At 37.3% G+C, this 17,438-nt stretch overlaps 1 protein-coding gene across 16 annotated transcripts in view; it reads right to left on the bottom strand.

Annotated features, from left to right (window-relative positions):
• The window catches only part of LOC131688240 (triple functional domain protein-like), a 53,947-nt gene that overhangs the window by 18,815 nt on the left and 17,694 nt on the right, over positions 1-17,438 (bottom strand). For all 16 annotated transcript variants that reach the window (XM_058972414.1, XM_058972415.1, XM_058972413.1 and 13 more), the window contains 3 exons: positions 8,762-8,965; positions 8,309-8,651; positions 7,994-8,245 (listed from right to left, as the gene is read on the bottom strand). In XM_058972414.1, coding sequence (XP_058828397.1) covers positions 7,994-8,245; positions 8,309-8,651; positions 8,762-8,965 — 799 coding nt within the window. The remainder of the gene's footprint in view (positions 1-7,993; positions 8,246-8,308; positions 8,652-8,761; positions 8,966-17,438) is intronic.

Below are 17,438 nucleotides of genomic sequence, written 5' to 3'. Positions count from 1 at the left end.
GATCCGTAATTTGTGTTGGGGTTTTGTTCTCTGCGTCTGTCCGCCTCGCAAGTTCTTTATCTTCTTGCTGCTGTTGCCGCTTTTGCTGTCGAGTAACTACAGCGACAGTGTGAGTAATTTCATCCTTATCGGTTTCCGGATGAAGTCTTGATAAAAAATCGGCTACAACATTGTCCTTGCCTTGTTTGTAGCGAATATCCATTTCTAACCCTTGTAATTTTAGGCGAAGTCTAGTAAGAGTCGGGGAAGTCTCTTTTAAATGCCATATCGAGATCAATGGTCTATGATCCGTATAGACAATAAATTTTTGGTTGTATATAAAGTGTTTAAACCTGTTTACTGACCATACGATTGCGAGTAATTCTTTTTCTATCGTATGGTACCTTCTTTCTGCACCGACTAGACCTCTGCTCGCATAGGCTATGGGTCTATCGGTGGTCTTTTCATTAGAGAGTACTGCACCAATGGCATACTCGCTTGCATCTGTTGTGATCACAAACGTATCTTTGTAGTTCGGTCTTACCAACAGAGTATCTGAAGTTAAAAAATCTTTCAATTCTTCGAATGCTTTCTGACATTCATTAGTCCAACTAAATTTTACATTTTTCTTTAGCAGATCGTTCAATGGTTTACGTTTTTCTGCTATTTGTGGTATGAATTTACCATAAAAATTAACCGTTCCTAAAAACGAACGGACTCCTTTAACTGTTTTTGGCACAGTCATTTCTTTGATGGCCTTTATATTATCTTCCGTCGGCCGAATGCCTTCTGAATCAATTGCATGTCCGAGATATTTAATTTCGGTTCTTAAGATTTGGCATTTTCCTGCCTCAATTTTCAAATTGTGTCGGCGCATAGCTTTCAAAACTTTTATGAGGTTTTCATTGTGTTCCTCAATGGTCGACCCGTAAATGATAATATCGTCTAGGTAAACGATAGCTTTCACATTTTCAATTTCATATAATATTGTGTTCATCAACTTCTGAAATGTTGATGGACTATTTCTAAGGCCCATAGGCATTCTTGTGAATTCAAAATGCCCTTTTGGGGTTGAAAAGGCTGTTTTAGCCGCATCTTTTGGATTGATCGGGACTTGGTAAAATCCAGATTTCAAGTCCAATGTTGAAAAATATTTTGATCCTCCGAGGTTGTCGAGTATTTCGTCGATCAGCGGGATTGGATATACGAATGGTTTCGTGACTAAATTCAATGCTCTAAAGTCGACCACGATTCTATACTTTTTATTTCCGTTTTCATCGTCCTTTTTAGGTACGCACAAAACCGGTGCATTCCATGGACTTTTACTAGGCTTAATAATGCCCTGCTTCAACATTTCCTCGATTTCTGCATTTATATGCTTTTTCGTTGCTTCGGGAAATCTATATTGCCTTTTATTTATCGGCACGTTTGACGTCGTCTCTATTTCATGAACCGCCGCGTCTGTAGTTGTTAGATGGTCTCCTTTTTGGTAGAACACATCACTATATTCAGCCATTATTGATACCATGGCTTGGAAATTATATCTTTTTAAATGATTCAAATTAAGAATTTCTAATAATTTTTCAGTTCGTTCATTACCCCGTAACTGATCGTACTTTTTATTTTCAACCAGACAATAGTCCTGGTTGTCATCCAAGTTTTCTGAAATTTGTTCTTCATAATAGGAATCCACGAAGCTCTCGTCGTTGGATTCATTCATGTAATTCTTTTTGTAGTAATTCTTATTTGTACCATAATCACTAAAAACTGTCCTATTTTCTGATCCGTATTCTGGGACCATACTAGTCATACACTTTCTTCTGTGAAGTGTATCAATTTGATTATTTAATTCTTCCATATTGTACTGAGACCCAGCATCAGTATAATTTATAATTGCCTCTGTCTGGCTTGCCTTCTCGGCTGTAATTTCGCATTTGCGCGACATATTTGAGGGCATTTCATTATCTCTTACCATTTTATTTTGGTTTCTATTATTAATCGCGTCCCTTCCTTCGGGGGTCTTATTACGTTTTTCTTCGACGTATTTAGTTGGATTCTTTTCATCCGCGTTGTTCGGAATATTTTCCCCTCTTAACGTAAAACTATCAGTATTTTGTATCTTATCTCCATTTGACTTTTTGTCGAACTCATTCGATTTACTGAGTGCGATGTAGTCCAAATGCTGGGAGATAAAAACTGTGTGTTCTTTTAAAAATTCTGCTCCAATAATTCCTGGAACACATAGGTCTTTTACCACATAAAACTTAATTTTATAATCGGAATTCCCAATTATGAAATTGGTCTCTACTGACCCAATGGTTTCTGTCTGTGTCAGATTAAAACCGGTAATATTTACTTTATCTCTATAATTGATGAGTCTGGCTCCAATTTTCGAGAGCGTGTCCCATCTTATTACATTAAGGAATGCTCCTGTATCAAGCATATACTTAACTTTAGTATCTGGCCTTGCAACTGAGGCGATATTTACTAGTAACTGATTGTTCCTAGTACATTCTATATTCAATTTTTCATATTGAGAAGTATTTCTTCCCAATTTATTATTGCCGTTATCTGGCCTTGTCTTGGGCCTTTCGTGGCCATTGTATCTTTCGGCAGGCAACTGCCTGTTAGTATTTGCACCCTGTCTGGTTGCGTAATAATTCCGTAAATTTGTATTTATGCTTCTTTCATTCGTGAAGCAATTGACGCGCAATTGGCTATTTTGGTCTTGGTAGTGACCTATGTTAGAATCATAATCTTGCCTTCGGGGCTTCTGATTCTGTTTAAAAATTTTAGTTTTTGTATTTTGATCAAAATCTGACCAGTAAGTTTCCGCATAATTCTGCGGTGAATATTTGAAATTACTTTCGCCTATTTCTGGCCGATAATTTCTTTCAGGTAGCTCATAATCTCTACCTTCATCTATATATTCAATTGGATTTCCGATATATCTTTTCGGTGTCCAACATTGTGGCGTAACAGTACGTGTACGCGGTAATTCTAACAATTCCAGCCTGCTTTCTATCTCTTTCAGACACTGGTTTTCAATATCTACTTTCTCTAAGTAGTCCAGTAATTGCACTAGTGGCATCCCTCTGTGTGCACGCGCAAATACTTTTAACTCTTCATTTCGCAGACCCGCGATAAAATGTAATCTAAGGCTAATAATCATTGGCATATCCTTGATGCCAGTCCCTTCATTATAAACATCAATTTGGTCTTTTATTATTTCAGCCCGTATTCTATATTCTTTAAACGATTCGTTCGGACTTTGTCGAAGGGTCTCAATTTTTGAAATTACCTCTTCTATCCGTTCTCGTTTACTAAATTTCTTTATTAAATTTTCTCTTAATGCTGGCCAAGTATCGGCTTTAATTTTCAATATTTGGGCTGCTGCATTCTTTCTTAGTTTTAAGAGTACCACGTAGATCAACTCATCTCGTGACACTCCCTGGGGTATTTGCTTTTCAAAGTGTTCTATATGATAGATGAATGCATCTAGCTCATCGGTAGATCCATCAAATTCTGGAATGCATTGAATTGCTTCCGTCTTCGAAAACTCGTAATCCATCTTTTCAAAATAGAATAAATATTTAATATGGTTGCCAGCTATTAAGTATAATTGGAATATTAACTGGATTAAATCCTTTTATTATTATATTTTTATATTTATTGAAATATTTTCGTTCCACAGCACACTCTGCTGCCATGCGATTTTTAATAAATTTTTCAATATTATTAATTTATCCATTTTTCGAACAAAACCTGATAACAAATATTATGCTAATCATAATTAAGCCACCCTGATGTTCTAAAGTAAGCTTGACTATGGTCAAGGCTGGCTAAATAAACTACATCATAACTGCACGTGATTCATAAAGTGATGAATTAGTCACTTTGCGCAAAGCAACGGGTGACATAATATAGTCAGCATAAAACAGTGTTTTTACCCACAGGTAAACACCGTATTCCAATGGCCTACATGGTTTTAAGTTATTGTTTTCGCGGTCAAGTTATTGAAACCTGACCTTCAATTTTCGACGCTTGCATTTGCTCGACCTGACATTTAATTCGTTCTTCCAACTGTTTTGCGCTATGCAGTTAGTTCTGCCGATGTTTATTCAAACAGCTGTGCTGCATAGCGGAGCGAAGAATTCATGGGTTTGTTTTTAATTTTTTTGTTTCTTTTTATGGCAACCTATAGCATGCCACCAATGGCTCTTCGCCGTCGTGCTTTTTATGAAGCTCCTGGTAGGAGATTGGTAAGAATCGCTCGAAAGTGTTAATAAAAACAGCTGCAATGCAACTTTGGAATGTGAACTGTACCTAGCAGTACCCAGATTGGGTTCAAATCTATATTGATAATGTGAAACTCAGTCGAAGCTCGTACGCTTCTGTTTATTTATTAATTTGATAAAAGCAAACACAAACACATATCGTGCTGTGTGCTTTCCCATTTTTAAATTGATTCGTCAGAGGCTTGTTCTGAGCGATACTAACAATGTATGTTTCCCTGGTATTGGGTGATGATTAATTCTTATTAATTTTCGAACTTTCTGTATTTTCGAATGACCGACTTAGTACCCTCCGGCTTTATGCCAGGAGGTCGGGTTGCATTATATGCTTTTTTGTGCGAGACGGTTTTCATATTGAATGAAACGTTGGGAACGTTTTGCGTGTCACTTACAAAGTCGGTTTCTCGTTAATTCTTTTGGTTTTTTGATTAAATGACTAGTAGTCTTGATTACTCTATCGCCTTTTTGGTTTGATAACGACGTAGACCTTATTTTTTCCTTGTCGATTGGTTTAATTTTCTTAGATTTTTCAGTTTTCATCACCACGCGATTTCTTAATTGGATTACCCTATCTGTCATATCTACTTGATAGGTGTAGCATTTCTAAAATTCATTTTGCATGTATATCTCTTCTCTCGGATTTCTCAATTTCATATATAGTGGGTGGAAGAAATGTTTATTTTTTGTTGTTTCTTGATTGCTTGCTCTGTGACCCCCAATGTACGGGCGACATCAAAGGCATACGTAACAAAAACGTTACTTTCGTGAAACAGAACGCTGCTGCTATAGCATGAACTTGACCTACTCCCAGGTCTCGATCAAAGACGTAGCTCGTACGTTTTTGTTTATTAATTAACTCGTTAAAGGAAAACACCAGTACTTATGGTGCTGTGTGCATCATATACGCGGCATCCAACGTCTGACCGTGGTTTCGTTTGTTTAGAAAACAACTGCATTGCTTGCGACGGTTTTCGTCGACGCAATGGGTAAATTAAATTGGACAGCCACTTTCGCGTGTCACCTACAATGTGCTGCTCCGGGTCATGATACCCTGGTAGCGCTTTCAGTGGATCTTTAATCAGTGATCCTTATATCCTTAAGGATGGTTGGTATTAATAAAACAAACACATTCAATTTTAACACGATCAGAAATCGTCGAATTTCTGCTTTTCTCGGATCTACACTTATGGTTAAGGTTTCCTCGCGACGAGACTTATTTCAGGCATTAAAACTGGTTACCACCAACAAGCAAACTTTCTAAGATATGTCCAAGTCCACAACTTTCACTCACTGTCTACTCCAATCGCTTTTGGCGTTTCCTAGCCTTTCACTTTTGCGGCTTCAAGTCCGCTGTCACCAGAATGTACAGACGTAGCCGCCGGTGGCCACTGATTTAATACGACAGGAGTAGTAGTTAACACAGTTTCTTAGGTTTATTGACGACGATTAATACGACTTTTTACGCTTATTTTGACTTTTCTACTCATACAGCAGCACATTTTTTTCCTTAGGTTATTTTATTTCACAAACACCCATTGGTATTTTCATAGAACAAAGTAGACATGGTATTTTCATAGAACAAAGTAAACAGTGTATAGCTTTAATCATTTCCAAACACCTTCCAATAATAATTAATATCAAACCGTTCTAATCGGACACTTACTCAGCAAAGATCGAGCTTTAGCTTCTGTATCGGTCTAAACCTGAGCGGGCGGCTAACTAAGCACAACAGGCTACTTTCGCGCCGAGCGAGGGTCACTAACAACTAACGACTGACTTTTTTTCGCACGCGCGCCTGTTGCGCGTGCGAACCCTAATTAACTTTTCTTTCGACTGGCTACCACGACTGACTTTTTTCGACTGACTTAAACGACCTGACGCAAAAGACTTTTATCATTTCGTCTGTGTAGACTTCTCTCTGAGAGAGTCTCAGACCTAAACAAAACATTCTTTCCACGCTCGTGAGAGTAAAGACCCCGGTGGATGAATCAGTAGTTCACTATGACTCATACTCGGAAGCCTTTACTTTCTATAATAGCGTCACCGTCTGCTGCTGGCAGCAACAAACTGTGTTTAATTAAACAAAGTGTTTATTCTTTTCCGTAAGCATATGGCTTGGAAAGCGCGAGTGCATCAAAATATCAGCTTAGCTTAAGGCTGTAGCTGGTGATGTAACCCAGGAAATTAGCTTCCATGGTGCACCACTTGGAGAAATTTTCCAGGGTTGATGCTGGCCGAAAACTATGGGCGCTGCACATAACTTCTCGTATTCGTATTGACACAGCTCGCAAAAATACCATTCGATTGCTAAAAATTTTCAAACTAGAAAAACTGCAAAACATGTATGATTTGCAGCATAGAGCAGTGTGGTTATTTAGAATAGGAGATTTTTGGGATGTCCAAAACCTCCAGCTTCCCGTCATATTCCAGGAACTATAATATTTTCATTGAAATGCTAAGAATGTTTTCTTCAAAGTAAGGTATAAACTGAAAATTTCCGATTTCTAATTCAGTTAGCATTTAATATATTTTTTCTTCACATTTTCTCATGATACCAATGTCAAAAACTTCAAGCGAAGTGAGCGGGGATCTAAAATTGGCCAAATGATGTGAAATTTAGCATATGAGCATACTTTGACATTACGATACGAAAGGGGGGCCTTTGCATTTTCTAAAATGAATGTTTTTTTGCAATGCCCTACCGATAATGATCGCATAATTTCGACACCACCTTTTGAAAAAATAATATTGGTGGATAATTCCGCAGGAAATAATTATGAAGAATCAACCCAAAACAACTTTGATGAATGCACGAATATCTTCAAATGCTCGTAAAAACCAATTCTGACGCGCTGGAGACAACAGAAAACACCATTTATCATATTTTTCTTCCTTTGGAAAAACAATATGCGGCCTGAGTACACTCAAGTCTTTTTTGTTTTGTCTGGTAGTTGAATTTTAGCCACCAATCACTTTTGTCGACTCGTACAGTTATTTTTCATTTGGTAAACAGTGGAAACAAAAATTATCGTAAGACATGGTTAAACGAATGCCGAAAGAATAATAAGACTTGTGCGACTGATAGTAAAATTGATCAACCAAAGAGCCCTACATATCGAAAGTAGCCCCGCATGACGATAATACAAAAGTGCCATCAATATAATATTCTTCGCAACGGATGGCTTTCTAAATGCTTATTAAAACAATATAGCTGGTGGCCTAGTCCTTTTAAGCAAATAACGAATGTAACGGAATTATATTGTGATAATATTTAACGTGCAATGTAACAAACAGCCTTACTGTCAAAAGTCAACTAAAAATGTAGTTATTAGTAAGCCTTTTACCACAATAGTATTATGAGATTTGTTAATTGTTTTCATTAGTTGTCAGCCAAGGTGGAAAGTGCACAAGTTCCTCGTCCCTCGGTCCCAATAAAACCTTTTCAAATTAGCTAGAACCTTTCATTTCATTGTTATAATCCCATCTATTAGCAGCATAACACAAAGCCTTGTTTTTCTCGGGATTTCTATTATTTCTAGTTCTTAGTATTAACATTAAATGCGTCTCTACAATTTGGTTTAAGCTATTGAAAGCAATTGATAGGAGATTCATCAATTCTACCTGGATAGAATTCAGTTCCTTTTTCGGCGGGGTACAGCAGCAATTCCCGGTATTTGATTATTTAGCAAAAATAAGTTCATAAAGAATGGAACACTTACCTCATAGCATTCGCGAATATCGTTGATACTCATAGCCTCGTTAACGACGTCGATGAACCGTTCGAGGCGTTTTTCGGCTTTACACAATACGGCAATCTCGTCCTTGACCGAATCCAGTACCGAATCGGCAATCAGTTTCAACACTTCCTTGTTGATCTCCGCCAACAATAACTTATACCGCGGTAATCGTTGAATTGGTTGCAGCAAAAAGCTGTTCAGTCCCAACTTGTCGCCAACTTCGTTTTGGCGCTCCTGAGGTCAAGAAGGGTTTATAATTATACAGACTGATTACAACAACACAATCTCACTACTTACTTGAAAGAATTCTAGATTTTTATTGCATATCTTCTCCGATTTGGGCCGGTTGAGAGCAAACAGAATGTAGCAGTAGAATCGATCATGTTCGATAAACTTGATAAAGGTTTCCGCAATTCCCTGAATGCTGGCACGGTTTTCTCGAAGCTTTGGCAGGAACTTTTCTTTGTGGAATTCGAAGATGTTTTCTATATTACCGAATATGTGATACCGTTGACCACGCAATCCCAGCGGTAGGTCTTTGCGATGCATTACACTAATGTAGTCTTCCACACCTTTTGCGAGTGTTTGAACATAATTCTCTTCATTTTCCAATAACTCTTTCATGATACTGGTAATTCGCCTGGAATTAATAACATTAATATTAAGCAACATACCACAATAGATCTAAATACTGGTCGCAGTGGTTTGTCTCTTACAAAAAGTAGGTAACAAGTCATTTGTGAAACGTACTCGGATTTAATTGAAGAATTGGAGTCAGGCCTTGAGTTGATTGCCGTTCGCTCTTCGTCGTCCGTTGAATCGAAGGAATCCGTATCGCTGAACTCGTCATCGTCGTAGTAGTGATCATCATGAGCAGGTTCCTGTGATATAATTGTATTCCTTGCTTCTGCTACTATCATCGTTTCAGTAGCTTCTTCGGCGAACTCTACAGCTCTGAAAAAAGGACGTTGTACAAAATTAGGTTTTTTTAGTGGTTTCCACCTTTAAAAACAATATAACGAATATCGTTTAGCAATTAACCAAACATGTCTGACAAAAAATTGAGCCTACGACAAATACGACCTGCGACAAGTGTTGATAACAATTAATCACTACGACTGTCTTGGCGATAAGAGACAAACTGTATATATTGACGTTTGCACTCAGGAAAACTAGGCGTAGCTCACGTTTTGTTCGTTGATCTGCTATTGGTGGGAGTGCTTCCCAGTAAAGCAGTGAATCATTTATGTCGTAAATAGAGTCCATTCCTTTTGCACAAACTAAACGCCACTTGGTTCGATTCCGACATAGATTGTTCTGAATTTATCAGTTAGTTGAAATATTTTCGAGATTATTATCCTGAATGATTCAGTGCTTTGAATAAAACAGCTGGATATGATTGCCAATGATCCAATGCACAGTGGACATAAGTCCACAAATCATTTATTTTTCTATTCCAAACTAATTTCATAGTGAAATCACAGAGTAAATTTGCTTCCTAGGGTAAACGAGTTTAATATGCAAAAATGGCTATATTTTACGGTGGATACTCTGATTTCCGCATCAACTACTCTAATTTATTACTATATTAATTAGAAGTTAGTTCCATAATAAAAATATTCATTTAAAATATGCTCAATTTTTAGTTTCTTTATTCATTCAGGGCAAAATGCCCAGTTACAAGAAAATGATGGTATTATTCGGTGAATGAGCCCCACAGCAATTGGAGAGAATACCCCACATCAATGGGATTATATCCCTCACTCGAGCTATTGAAATATTTATCATGCAAAACGAAGGTGAATCAATGCAGGAAACCTTAATTTACCTTAAAAGTCAGTTTTAGCATTTTTAAAACCCATAATTGGCTAAATAGTCACTCTGTAGTTGTGCTTAGAATAGGGCATACCATGCTGAACGTAGTTGGGCGTTTTGACAGGTTATGAGCTGTTGTAAAAACATGATTAATTCTAAAAGCATTGTCATTTCAAAAGCTGATATAGGAACTTTAACATTAAAAACAGCTCTATCAGTTCTGACTCTTTTTTATTGTTTAAAAATAACTGAAACGACCACTTTGTTGTATAGATTTAAAGATGGCTTTTTAGTCTCGGATTAAAATCTCAAAACATTGATTTTGCATTAAATGTCAACGTTTCAAAGGGAGTATCCTTTCATTTTCGGGACAACTGCAATTTATTACAAAGCATTACTAACATTTTTCACAATGGACAATCTTTAACAAATTTACTCACAATGATTACAAACATTTTTCTTGTTAAATAATAAAAATCACAAACAATATATACGAAAACAGATTTGAACGTACATTTGATTTAAAAATTTAATTCGCTTCGTAAACTTACACACAAACTTCCCGCGCACATCGAAACCATATTGAACAGTGAAAAATTTCAGATCGGTAGCAGATCGCCAGTCCCGTGCAAAAATGACTTCTCCAGACGGCGGCTCATCTTAAGGGGTTATATATGTTGAGATGCGGGAAAAAGGGAAAAGTTTTAATTTTTATAAAGGTCTGTAGCCATATTTTTATGAAATATTTGTTATACGTTTAGCGTAGTACAATGTCCAATTTGCAAAATCCACTTGAGAAAATAAAAAAATATTAATAATTGTCGAAGTTATAGCAATTTCCACAAAACGCGTTTGTTTCAAAGAGGTTCGCCGTGACTACGATTCCAGTCCAACAGCTCAACAGAAACCATCAAACTAAAAAAAATCATTAGTATATGTACCTGTGGTGTCCTTGAACGATCGATTGAAAAAAAATTCTTCTTTTTGGAAACGGGAACGATTTTTCCAAAAAAAAATCACTATTTTCACCAAAAAAAAATTATTAAAAAAATCATAACAATAATTTGAAAATTTTGACGAAAAAATAGAATCGTTCAAAGACACGGCAGTTAAATTACGAACAAGTAAAAAAAAAGTTTTGAGATCGGTTGAAAACTTTGCCGGCAATCGTAGTCACGCTTTTGGGAAACATGATTTCGAGATAATCGCGTTCCATAAGGGAGGAAGATGAAAAACGTTTTAACTTTGCGTCCGCTGCTCCGATCTCTTTAAAAATTTGAGGTAACATTCTTAAGAACCTGAGCTTTACGATAGAAGAATAAAAAGAAAAATTCATCCGATCCTTCGATGGCTAATTCATCGAACGAGGTCACGGATTGTTCCATAGTAGAATTGCAGAAGCATTATGACGAAAATCGATTCCTTTTAAGTCTTACTAAATAAATTGAAATGCGATGCATTTGCACTATGTGAGAAATGGCTTACTTCAGAAATAGACCTACACTGTCATGATTTTAATCTTATTCGCTTGGGGTTCTTTTGAGGATCAAAAAAGGCTATCCTTTCAATCGAATCGACCTCTGCTCGACACCAAGAATTGAAGTTGTCGCTTGCCAAACCATAATTAATGGCATAGACCTCACGCCTTAGACCTGTCCCTGTGCTCGACATCGCTGCGCAGCGAAACGAGCGAGAAGCACATCAAGCCCGTTCGTTCACGGCATGTACGAGTAGCATGTCTAGCGTTCTTCATCGTTCGCGCCCGGGTGAAGCAAAACCGCGAGTGAGAATGCTCGCGAGAAACCCAAGCTTTCTTGCAAGCTTTCATCTAGTATGTAGCGCAATTCCAGGAAGCTTTTCTCGCGAATGCTCGTGTGGCGTGTTATCTCGCATGCGAGAAACGCGTTGAAAAGCACAGGCGAGTGTGAATGCATGAAGAGCATGTACTACTATGAGTAGTACGATATTTCGCGCGAACGAGGAAGGCTTTTACGCGCCAACGAACGAGAATAGCATCACTGGCTGCGCTTAGAATGCATGTGGAAGGTAGTCTCTGATCCCCACGGCAGCGACCATATAATATTGCTAACGGTTCAGCTACGTGTCCGCGATATCCGACCAAATCGAGTCCACTCAAGATCTTCTCTGGAGGAAGAGTACGGGTTCCTGGCTGGCTTGATTCGCGATACCGCGATTCAAGCTCAGACTAAACGCGTACCCGACGCGAACTTTCGCGGGCGTTCTCCCAACCCATGGTGGGACAAAGGGTGTTCAGACGTGTACGCGGGGAAGGCCGCCGCGTATAAGACCTTCCGGGACGACGGGCTGCCAGCCAGCTACCGACAGTACGCGATGGCGGAAACGCGCATGAAGAGTTTGATGAAAGCCAAAAAACCTAGCTACTGGCGCCGGTTCGTCGACGGGCTAACGAGAGAAACATCGATGTGCACTCTTTGGGGCACGGCCCGGTGCTTACGAAACCGAAACAGTACTAATGACAGTGTAGAATATTCAAACCGTTGGATATTAGATTTCGTCAAGAAGGTTTGTCCGGATTCCACCCCGGCATAGAAGATGTACCGCACCGCGTCCCCTCACGATAACGCGAACGAAACACTGTTTTCGATGGTGGAGTTCTCACTTGCTCCCTTGTCATTTAACAATAAAGCCCCAGTGCCAGACAGAATCAATTTAACTTACTAAGGAATCTGCCAGACTCTGCCAAGAGACGCTTGTTGAATATATTTAATAAGTTTCTTGAGGATAACATTGTTCCTCATGACTGGAAGCAAGTGAAGGTCATCACCATCCAAAAACCAGCAAAACCAGCCTCCGACCACAACTCGTATCGACCGATTGCAATGCTGTCATATATCCGAAGGTTGTTCGAGAAAATGATTTTGTTTCGCCTCGACAATTGGGTGGAAGCAAATGGCTTACTGTCAGATACACAATTTGGTTTCTGCAAAGGCAAAGGGCGAACGATTGTCTTGTGTTACTTTCAAACGGTTCAGTACCGCGCACGGACTCCAATATTCTTTCATACAATTCAAATGCGAGCGGTACCGTGCCGGACAAGTGTGAATGCTCACATTTGAATTGTATGAAAGAATATTAGCGCCCGTGCACGGTACTGAACCGGCACGGAAACGGATCGGATAGGCGTAAATAGTGCTTCACTATTGATTCCCGATGCCGGAAACTGAAAATTAATATCTCCCTCCGCTGTCAGCCTTGTCCACCCTCTCTCCACTGTCTCTGATACACAGATGTACGACTCTACCCCTCCCCCTTGAATATCTTCCCCAAATTTATGTGCTCCCTGTCTTCTAGTTTTAGTTGATCAATATCAACTATATGATCAATGCCCAACAATACCACTACTTAAAAATAGCCCTAATTAATCCCTGCTAATCTTAATAAAATCGAACCCCTCCCTCTCGTTTTTTCAAGTTTTATTATGTTTGTAAAATGTTCCGCTTAGTTAATAATTAATTGCTCCAAAAATCTCCCTTCTAAAAATCTTAAAGTGCATTATTATACAAACAACAGACATAATGACCCTCCCATAATCTTACGAATATTATATGCATAAGTTAGCTGTAAAATTTCTTTAGTTGCATTATATAAAAATAAAATAAAATTTAAATGTGTAACCCCCTAGTTTTAAGAAATTCAAAATGTAAAGCAAAGAAAAAAATGGCACCTTTAAGCTAACGCAAACGTGCATTATCAAATAAATGAATCTAATAAAAAAATGTGAATTTGCATAACTGCGGAACCGGAAGTCGGAATTAAATGAAAATCAATAGCAGCCTATGGGAACATTGTACCTTTCATTTGAGACTAAGTTTGACAAAATAGGTTCAGCCATCTCCGAGTAACGGATGTGCATTTGTTGGTCACATATATACATACACACGTATACACACACACACACACATGCGCACACACACAGACATTTGCCGATTTCGACGAACTTAATCGAATGGTAGTAGCGGGAATTAGGTTGACGATGTTCAGAGTGATTGCATATCCTTTCTTTATGAGAAAGGCAAAACGGTGAGAACTCACATTGAAATACCGCTTTTGAAACTTTTATGTATTTTTTTTGCTGCAAGCACACGAGAAATGTCGAACTAACTTAGTACTTTTAATTTCATCTAATGATACTGTTATCAATCATTTTTACATTTCAAATAGTTTTGAATGCCTTGGAATAGAAGAAGGGCATTTTGCCCCGGTAGGGCGTATTACACCCTCTTACCCTAAAGACGTATTCGAATGGCCGATTAATATGAGAATCGAACGAATAGGGTAAAGAGCGTATATTGGCCCTTTAAGGATGGGTGTCGCACTATTTCAATAATTACGCGGTCTACGATTGATGAAATGCAAATGAATTGTCATCAGCAGCATTGCTTCATTCCTAAGAGTCAATATAATGATAAAAATGACCTGAGAATGGTGAAACACTTTTGTTTGAGCGCAGCGAAAACTCGAATCGAATGCCCCACTTATAGTACAATGTGTTGAACGAATATGGCAGACACTACTCTAACCAATGGCTTCAAACGAGTAGGGTGCAGGCATTTCAATTCTCACTCACTCGCGCAAGAAGGAGCTTATCCGTTGATGAGTTGCAAAATTCTCCGTCGCCACAAATAGCAAATAATTTTTCTGATAAAATTTATCTAATGTTTTCCTTCTCACCCGAGAAAGTGATATTATATGTCGTGGAATTCAATAAAAGTATCAAAATATACATTTTTTTCCTAGAAAACTGACGCGCAAAAATAATACCGTGATAAGCTGATTCGTTCATTCTCCAGTGAAAAAAAATGTGAGTTTTTAATGTCAAAGTGGCAAATTATCTGGACTCATTTATTGATATGAGTGATAAATGCAATGCCTGATAGGGTGATATAGAAACAGGCTTATCACCCAATCAGCTAGCGAAAGTTGTACTGTGTGTCTTATTTCTGGTTGTAGCTTCGTCAAAAGTTCATTATTGATTTCAGCTGTTTCAAGTGTGCTTGAATAATTTTACCTTATGCATCTTCAAGAACAGAGTAAGATGCAATAATTCCGGAAGGTTGCTTGTTGAAAGTTTTTTAATTTGTTTTTTTTTGGCATTAAGATTAATAATATTGGTTCAAATCAAAGATAATACTGGGCAGTTTCAGATCGATTGGTTCAACGCTATTCGAAATAGGTTACTCACTGTGAGATCACTTTTTGAAAAAATCGATATAGAAATAAAGTTTGAAGTATGCACGCATGCACTTCAGAGGTGACGTGAGATCAGAAGTTACAATTTAAGTTATTAGTTTTAGGTCGCATTGAAAATGTGAGCAAACACTATTAAGAATAGGGTATGCATTTTTTTCGAATTTTTGGTTCTACAAAACATTGTTAGCTCTCAGTCGTGTTGAAAATTTCAGTGAAAACTATTGAGAGTATGCAATTCAAATATATTCAATAATTTTTACAACATTTACAGTCCCTTTCGGAACATTTAGATTTTCCCTAGATAATACATTGCTTGAAGGACTTCGCTTGGCAGTTTATTTTATATTCCATTTTTACATTTCTTACAAAAGAAATCTATAGGATTCGCTCAAACTTTGAAAACCTTTTCCGAGGCCCGAAGGGCCGAATTTCATATACCAATCGACTCAGGTCGACAAACTGGGACAATGGCTGTATGTGTGCGGGTATGTATGTATGTGCACTAATGTCATGTAATTATCTCAACAATGGCTGAACCGATCTTAACGAAATTAGTTTTAAATGAAAGGCCTAACGTGACCATTTGACACTAGAGGGATTCCATGAGAAACCGACTGACCACAAAATATGACCATCGTCGATTCGAACAAAACTTTGAAGTTGTGTTCGGTTTATGAATCTCCATGATTTTCTCTGACAATTGCACTATTTTAACACAAGAGCATTTTTCAAAAGGGCGTAGATATTTCTACGTGCACTAATTTCAATTTTTTTGTTTAATTACTGTACTTTATACAACAAAACTTTCTGAGAACGGGTTGCAGGAGATGAAAAAAAGTCATTTTTCACAAAACAAAAATTTGTTTTAAAAATAAAATAGCAAAAAATCCCATTTTTCTATTTATTTATATTTTGTCAACAAAAACCTTAAGAGAAAAGAAACATTTTCAATGTGATTGTATGATGGAGAACTTGTCGGTAAATATTTTTTTCTAGCGATAACTTTATACATTAATAACTCAATTTTTGGTCTTTTGACTTAAGTGCCAATACCTTATTTAGGACTGGTGGTATCCAACCAGGAAAAACGATCGCAAATGGTGAGTGAAGCTAAGCAATCATGTGAAAAAAAAAGAAATCGACAGTCTTCATTAGCTCTGTCACCCACCGAAGTACGATGGGTAATGAACTAAAAATTAGACATCAGACGATAATAAAAATCCGGGCCTTGGTATCTAGCGGGGAAATTAAATAGATCAAATGTGTTGGAGTGATCAGCTGCCATTGTGTGTGATTCTCGCTTTGCAGGCAGGGTACGATCACCGTCGCCAGTGGGATAATCATATGTTCTTTCTGGGTTGTCACCATACCCAGGGATAACATAAGGGTTAGTTCATTGGGCCGGAGTCTCAAAGGTTGCGAGTTCGAATCTCGCCTCTGGGGGGATTTTTTTTACATGATTGCTTAGCTTCACTCACCATTTGCGATCGTTTTCTCCGTTGGATACCACCAGAACTTTATGCATGTCTTTAAATTTCATACTAATTGACATACAAAACTGTACTTTTATTACAAAACATAATTTTAAATCAAAAGGCATTTAACAAAAATCTTCCAAAATGCGATAGTTTGCGAGATATTTGGAATTTTGTTCCAACAAAAACAATTAATTCTACTGATTATGCTATTTTTAAAAGTTATTCGCGTTACCCCATCATAAAATATCAGAAATCTAATGTTTATCGTTTTAATAACGTAAAAGAAACTTTTTCAGTGTATTTGGATCATGGAGAAGCTTTCAATAAAAAAGTTTTCCCCACAACAACTTTTGACATAATATAATTTGAAATCAAAAATGCAATTTTCTTTTTGTATATGATTCTAAACGCCATTTTAAATCAAAATGCTAAAAACAAAAATTTTGTAAACTGTAGTAGTTCTCGAAATATTTTAAACTTTATTAACAACACAATTCTTTTGTTTTATTACGATCTTTTCAGAAGTTTTTAGTGTTTTTTTGACAACAACAATAGGTTTTCAAAAGGCCCATAACATTTCCTGTAACTTTGAAAGCTATACGAAAACAATCAAAATACTATTCAACCAAAGGGTCTGATGATTAAACTAGATAGTTCGATCATATTTTGGTTGGTTCATCTAGCTTTCAAATGGGTTACAATATCGCCTTGATGGAAGTTACAGAAAATATTATGGGCCTTTTGAAAAACCTAGTGTTATTGATGGAGAAACGCGAAAAACTTGTGAAAAGGTCGTAATAAAATAAAATATGCGTGTTGTTAAAACAAAATTTAAAATATCTCGAGAGCTACTACACTTCCGAAATTTTTGTTATGAGTATTTTGATTTAAAAGGGCGATAA

The sequence above is a fragment of the Topomyia yanbarensis genome, chromosome 3 (genome assembly GCF_030247195.1).
Source record: "Topomyia yanbarensis strain Yona2022 chromosome 3, ASM3024719v1, whole genome shotgun sequence".
Lineage (NCBI taxonomy): Eukaryota > Metazoa > Arthropoda > Insecta > Diptera > Culicidae > Topomyia > Topomyia yanbarensis.
The sequence above is the reverse complement of the archived record's forward strand: the minus strand, read 5'-3'. Positions and strand labels throughout refer to the sequence as shown.